We start from the raw sequence: 7,765 nt of genomic DNA, 5'->3' as shown, positions 1-7,765 counted from the left end.
TACAGCTATCATTTTTCCTACATATATAAAATTTTTTATTTTGGAACAAAAACTCATCTGTAATGTTTCAAAACATTTTTGGCTATTTTTGATATTAATCTTTTTAGACTATATAAAAACACTTTCCTGCTAATCTGCAATTCATTTACCGTAATTTAACCTTTTCTGAAGGACCAACAGTTATTACATGAGCAAATGCTATCCTGAGAACTGCAGGCAGATGAGGAGGATATTGATAATTGGCACATACCATAGAGACAATTTACAATTCAACAATTTGTAAACATTTAGAAAAGAACTAGGCATGGTAAGATAACTACAATATGAACTGGGCAAAGCTACCAAGTACGGTATCAGATCATATGATCTATTTTGTATTTTAAAATCATAAACATATATGTAAATGAAAACACACAGGCATTAAAAGGTCTGGAAGCCTTTATAAAATTGCTAATAGTGGTAATCGTATGCAGTTACAGGGAGAGTGTCTTAGCAAATATTTTCCTACTATTTTTGTCATATTTTTACATTCTGTAATTATCTATTATTAGGAAAATACAGATATTTCCATTGTGAAAAGTGTGTGTGTGTGTGTGTGTGTGTGTGTGTCTGTGTAGATGATGGTGGGCTGGAGGACACTGGTAGTGTCAGTAGAACTATAGGGTAATAACTGCATGCAGAGCATGTAACTTAACGTTCTCAAGTGCAATGCCATGAGGCACTGGTTGTGGTCCAACCAAAATTCTTCTCAACACTTTGGATGAAAAAAATGTTAGTCATGCTTATCTAAACTATAGATCATTGAAAACTGGTAGTTTAGCTAATGAGATTCAACCCCTAGACCAAAATCTAGAAACAAAACAAAATGAAATGAAATTTTGCTGAGTTAAGTATAAAAATTCTAAGTTTATGCTAAAATAAGAAAATTTGGCTGCTCAAGAACAGGGTGGAGAACATTTGCCAGCAGACTACACAGTGTGAAGCTATTTGGTCACAAGCTCACTGTGAGCTGAATGTAATAAAGCTCCTAAAAGATCGAAAGCACCTCTAATAACACAATATGATGAGGAAGGGTAGTTCTCAACCTTTTGTTTGGCTAAGCACATCTGGGAGGCGCAACAATCCCCCGAGGAAGAGTGAGTCAATGAAGCAGTGGTCCTCAACTGGATAGAGGGTGGAAACTCATCAACCTCACAGAAAATTAGTGATCCTCTGCCTGTATCCAGACAGTTATCATGCTGTTGTGCCAGACACATCTTGAGTATGGCTAATACTGGACATGATATTTTCAGTTATTGTACATACTGGAATACAATCAGAATGGGGCAATGTCAGTGGTAAGAGGTCCAAAAACAATGTCATAAAAGGAATATTTGGTTGGGGAAAAAAAAGGATAGTACACTTTGAAAAATGGAACTCTAAACAGTAAATCATGTCTTCCTCTGTAATTCTTCAACCTGTTATCTCTTTTGTACGTTAGAATACATCACGATTGTGAATATTTATTTACATACCTATCTTATTCACTAACTACAAGTCATGGGAACACATGGACTGGTTCTATTTTATCTTTTTACCCCATACTTAAGTGCAGTGTGTGGCATACAGTAAGTGCCTAATTATTGTTCTTTAATGAATTGCCAGCATAACATCATTGTCAAGAGGCAATCTGCCTAGATTAGAATTCTGACTTAATCTTACTACGTACTGTGTGACCTTAGGCAAGTTCCCTAACTTCTCTTTCCCTTGGTTTCTTCATCTTTAAAATGAAGACTATAACACTACACTTCAGAAGGCTGTTGTAAGGGTCAAATTAAACACATTAAATATTTAGAAGACTGAAGTGCAAAAAAAACAGTCAATAAACATTACAGGCAAATACACAAGTTATCTGCTTTTATTTTTTGCTATTATCTGTATGCCTGCTTTCAGAAACGTAACCATTTCTCATTCGCTGTGGTTAGGGATGGAGATTCCAAGCATAACTAACCACTCTCTCTGAACACAAAGTGAAGAACTAAGGGACAACTCAATGGGTAGATGATGAGTGCTGTGTTTCTCATGTCTTCAGTCTTGCTGCCTGGAACTTCTTTTACATCTTTCTTCTTCTAATTCTTGCTTATCCTTGAGGGCACAGAATCCTTCAGGAACCCTTCGTTGACTATCACATCCCAACCTGTGTTATATGCCCCTTTAATATGTTTCTTAACATGTATACATTTTAAAAGTCTGGTTGTAGGCCTGCCTTCAGTGATTCAAGGATAGAAAGGACGTATCTTCTTATCTTTAATCCTCAAAAATTAGTAAGAGCCCTGGCACATAAGGGTCCTCAGCAAATATTTTTGGAATGAACATTTGCTAATCAAATGGACAAACAAGCTTTAGCATTCTTTTAGATGTGATAACCAGATAAGTGGTCTTAGAATAAGCAGAATGCTTGTGAATTTCATATGGAGCACTTTTTATACCTTGAATACTACATGCCATCTACATCTATCCAGTGTCTAATAAACAGAAACTACCACTGGTCTTTCCCACCCCTGCAAGTCAGCAATGGTGTAAGGGTACACACAGCTTTTGAGGAATTCTTGGCTGAACACAAATCATATTCCAGGTCATTCATCATCTTGGTAATTTCTAACGTCTTATGTAATAAAAAAGGAAACTATTATCAAAGAAGAAAAAAGCAACATTTTAGACAGGCCTAATACTAAGGTTCTGATATTTAACAATCATTCATTCATTCATTTAAAAATCATTTGAGCATCTACTATAAGCCAAGCGCTATGATAAAAATACAAACTTTTCAAACAAATTAAGATTAGTCTATCCAACAGTTTAAAAAAGTAATCCCAATGAACAAAGGTTTCGATCCTTTGTAAAAGAATTAAACTTATTTGAATCCTGAATGGTAGCTGCATTTTGTGTTGTTTCAGAGTGACCCTGAGGAAAGGGGATGGTAGCAATTGTTTTACCTGTCCTCATGACTTCCAGTACGAACATCCTTCATGGCAGCAAATCCGCAAGGCACTCTAGCATATTTATTTAAATTTTCAATAAGTGTTTTCCCTACTTCAAGGTAGTAAGGATCTCCTGTGGCCTATTAAAAAGGAGAATATATGTATACATATACATAGCTTACATATTGCCACATATCCATTCATTTATCAAATATTTACTGAGTACCTACTAGGTGCCAGGCACTGTATCAGGCACTGGAACACATTATATAGAACTGAGTTCTGAAAAAAAGTCATGAATCTGCTTTACAGAATTTCTTAAATATACAATTGTAAAATTTAACTATATAACTTTAGTTTTTAAATTTCTAATGCTCAGAAAGGTTGCCTGATTGAGAAAAGGCAAGCGACATGTTTTAGAAAGCAATTCTAGAACATAAAATTTCTCTTTAAAGAAATGTTTACATACTATTTTTTAAAGAAAAAAACTTACATGTCAATTCTTGTATCATTCAATAATTCTATGGACTAGATGAATAAGAACCATGATATATCCAATCATTATAAAAGGGGACTCTGAAAACCCAATTACTATTATAAAAGAGAGAGATGCAACAGAAAATGGGGGCTGAAAAGTAAAGTGGGGTATATTTTCTTACTTTATATAAGAAGTAGGTACTTTCTGCAAATTCTGGCCTTAAAGGATGTTGAGCCCAGTGGACTCTGAAATCTGTGGTAAATGCCTGAACAAAACAACACACAAATAGGCATAAAAAATGTGATTAAATAAACAAGTAGTTCTAGAATATATATAAATAAGTAAAAGGAATTAAAATAGCAATCATAACATTTTCATCAAAAACAGCAATTTTCATTGCTTAAAACAACAATTCATTTTGCAAAGGCTGCTATTTTTACCAGTTAAATGGATTATTTTTTAAATGATCATTCTGGCTATTAGCAAACTGAGAAAAACTCAGTAATGAAACTCAGTAATGTCACTACATAGGTCCTGGTAGTCAACATAATTGTGTTTTCTTTTTATCCTTCTCTCTGCTCTTTCCTCTTAATTATTCCTTCCCTAGTTCTCATATTTCTTTTTAATTTTTTAAATTGACAAATAAAAGTGACATACATTTATGGTATATGACATGATGTTTGATATATGCATACACTATGAAATGGCTAAATAAAGCTCATTAACATATGCATTGTCTCACATATCTTTTTTGTGGCAAGAACACTTAAAATCTCTTTTAGCAATGTGCAAACATACATATTTCACATTTTAGCTTATATTTTCCTTTCTAATAGATTCAAATCATTTGTGGACTAAGACAGGGCATTATTTAAAAATAAATAAAATTACTCTATTTGAAATTTATTCAGTAACATAATCAACTGGTTTTTAAAAGAAGATAAAAATAAAAGCAAACAAAAACTTTTATGGGAACTAAAGAAAAACTTCATTTGTGATAGATGTATCAGTTGAAACCTCAGTTTATTCTGTATGGATATGAATTTTCTCCAATGCACAGTCCTACTCACCTGAAGTCTAATAAAACTATACTTTCCAAAACAAACACTTTAGGAACCATTCTAAGTTGGTGGAATGCTTAGATATCTCACAGAGGGTAGTCAATAAGCAGGGATAGAACAAGGCCATACACACATTTGGAAATTTTTAATGGTACATTTCTGGAAAGCCAAAAAGTATGCTATTAAAATCTTGTCATATCAAGCTAGCAAGAATATTTATTACTAATATAATATATAAAAACCAGGAAGAATAATTCTCAATCAGCATGAGGAAGAGATGGCATTCTCTACATTTCCAAGGGGCATGTGTGAACAATGTAAGTATATTAATATATATAGTTTTCATAAGACAAGCGTTAGAAAATAAAAAGTGACAAAATCTCCTTAGCTGGTAGGTACATATAAGAGTTAGAATGACAGACTATTACAGTGGCATAAGTTAGGAAGAGTTGAGAAGCACTAAGCTGGAAATTTTTTTTACGTAAAATTTAAAAAATGTCAGCATTACCCTAAATCAGACTTCTCTTAACACACAAAGAAAAGCAAAAAATTATTTAATACTGTACAAACCAAAAATAAACTATATAATAGGAAAAAAATGAAAAGAACCAACAAGACTTGAAGATGCCATTTTCTACCTTTAAATTAGCAACTTATGGTATATATGTGTACGTGCGTGTGTGTGTACGTGTGTGTGTGTGTGTGTGTGTGTGTGTGTGTGTGTGTGTGTGTAAGATTATTCTAAAAATTATTTGCTTACCTCTGGTAGAAAATTGTGTTTTTTAATCACCTGATACAACATTTCATGAGTTTCAATAGCAGGTCTAATATCCCCCTTTAACACCTAGAAATCAACAACAATAAAATTATCTAATAAAATATGAGCTGATTTTTACCTCTAATCATTACATAAACAGAAAAATGTGTATCAATACAATTTTGAACTGCAACTATGTTTTGTAGTTCAGTTTTAAAGATCAAAAATGCACCTAATTAACATCATTGTCTTATGTTCATATTAAGAAAACGGAATTCTTTATACCTGCAAGCCTGGGAAAAAGGCAAGCAAAGCGTCCATCCAAGTCCGAGCATTCAGCATTGGTTTGTGGATATGCACATCAAGCAGAAGAGGTGGCTGGCTAATGTACCTCATTATGGCATCATAGTGCTAAAAGATCACAACATGTGTTCATGAAAGTTAGATGAAAAAAGGGGTACCACTCTAAACACATTAAGTAGCACTGTATAGAAATTAAACTAGAATTTATATATAAATTCACTACCAAGTTATATAAATATTTAAATTATTTTAGATGGAGATCTTTCTAAAATATGTATGTACTCCTTTATGTCCTCTAACTCAGATTCAGGCTATTAACGACTATATGCAATATGGGGCCTTCTGAGAAAAATGGAGTTGAACATCTCTACCTCCTGTGGTGTTAGCCCATGGTTGATATGTCTGTAGCCCACTGATGCTTGTAGGTCCCCTTGGAATATAGCTATCAGCTTCTATATTACAGAATGTGTTTTCTCCTGTATCTTGGAAGTTTGATCCCTTCTCAGCTAACAATATTTTAGCGCTCACTACCATCTAAGCTAATCACTGCTGTCACTTTTATGGTGTGCTATCTCAGCTTTTTATGGTCTTAGAAAACTCTTTTCCCCTTCTTTTGTCTTCTTCTCCTAGATACTTCCCAACTTTGACAACTGGTTGAGTTGTGATAACAAGCCAACAAAAATAATTATCTGTCCCCATTCACCTCAAGAAATTATTGTTAAATCTAATAAACAATCTATGTGATAATTTTATCAAGTATTCAATTAATGACTTACTAAAACATTTACAAAAAGTTTTTTTTGCAAATTTACCTATTATGTACTCACTATTATTGAGTTTTGGCCATAGGTTAAAGCCACTGCGCTAAACACTTTGAATGCATAAACTCATTTAATCCTCCCAATAACCCTATAAATAGAACTAGTATCCCATTGTGTAGATGAAAAACAGAGGCAAACAGAATCAGTTACTTGCCCAAAGTCACAAAACCGGTAGGTGATATAATCAGAATTTAAACCAGCACATCTCCCATACTTGTAATCACTATGTCATACCGTCTCAAACATATAACATGGATGAACTGATAGGTGAGCAAAGAAATGATGAGTTTGCTATATTAATTTCAGTTTGCTTCAATTAAAAAGGTGATTCAGCTGGGTTTAAGAACCCTCCCACTTTTCCCAAAAAATATGCCTGTGATTCTAAGCCAGTCTTACGACTTGCTTTTGAAATAAATACTCACTAGTTTCTCTAAGGTCTCCAAAGCTCTGTATCCTCAGTGTAATCAAAGACTAAGCCAAAATTCCAAGATGTCAAAAAGATTTGGAATCCAAAGGAAGAAGCTAACTAGCAACATATTTTCATAATTCTTATCCTTGTACAAAGATTAGGTAAAACTCAAATTTATTACATCACTTATTGGCAGATCTGCAAAGTTTCTGATAAAAGGTGAAAATAAAACTACTTTATCAAACAATTTTTTTGAATATATGTCACTTTTTACACTGTCCCTGTCCAACATCATCAGGGAATACTGACACAAAACCACTACACATTTTAAAAATTATTTTTACAATGTCATTCAGGTAATGGAATTTCTGTTAAAATCTGGACTCAAATGAAATTGATTATAAAATTAATATAAAATTGTATCAACTTACTGTGTTAAACCTTTCCAGAAAACTGTCATCTCCAAGCAAGACATAGGCTTTCAATAGATACTCATAATATGAATCAATCCCTGCTCCTACTCCACTATCTATGGAAATACAAATGTGATTTTTCATTAAAGAACTGTTAGATTTTTTTTAAAAAATCACTTAGTCAAGATTTCAAGAACTGAAAACATTCAGACTAATCATAATGATACCACTACAACTTACTACTGTAACTTCTTATAATCAATATAAAACTTTGGAAAATGTACACAATTAACTAACCCCTAAACAACATACTACCTGATTCTCAAAACCAATTGTTAGTTAACAAGATCCAGGGGTAACAATAAAATATAAAAGAACTTTTGGCTGGGCATGATGGCTCACGCTTGTAATCCCAGCACTTTGGGAGACCGAGGCGGGTGGATCATGAGGTTAGGAGTTCAAGACCAGCCTGGCCAACACAGTGAAATCCCGTCTCTACAAAAAATACAAAAATTAGTTGCGCATGGTGGTAGGCACCTGTAATCCCAGCTACTTGGGAGGCT

General features: G+C 33.5%; 1 protein-coding gene across 14 annotated transcripts in view; it reads right to left on the bottom strand.

Annotated features, from left to right (window-relative positions):
• Positions 1-7,765, bottom strand: part of EDEM3 (ER degradation enhancing alpha-mannosidase like protein 3) — a 66,409-nt gene that overhangs the window by 22,769 nt on the left and 35,875 nt on the right. For all 14 annotated transcript variants that reach the window (XM_032291161.1, XM_032291165.1, XM_032291163.1 and 11 more), the window contains 5 exons: positions 7,221-7,318; positions 5,542-5,667; positions 5,260-5,343; positions 3,620-3,703; positions 2,976-3,100 (listed from right to left, as the gene is read on the bottom strand). In XM_032291161.1, the coding sequence (XP_032147052.1) occupies positions 2,976-3,100; positions 3,620-3,703; positions 5,260-5,343; positions 5,542-5,667; positions 7,221-7,318 (517 nt within the window). The remainder of the gene's footprint in view (positions 1-2,975; positions 3,101-3,619; positions 3,704-5,259; positions 5,344-5,541; positions 5,668-7,220; positions 7,319-7,765) is intronic.

The sequence above is a fragment of the Sapajus apella genome, unplaced genomic scaffold (assembly GCF_009761245.1).
Source record: "Sapajus apella isolate SASKATOON/1434 unplaced genomic scaffold, GSC_monkey_1.0 scaffold25, whole genome shotgun sequence".
Classification (NCBI taxonomy): domain Eukaryota; kingdom Metazoa; phylum Chordata; class Mammalia; order Primates; family Cebidae; genus Sapajus; species Sapajus apella.
This window is presented reverse-complemented; position numbering and strand designations above follow the sequence as displayed.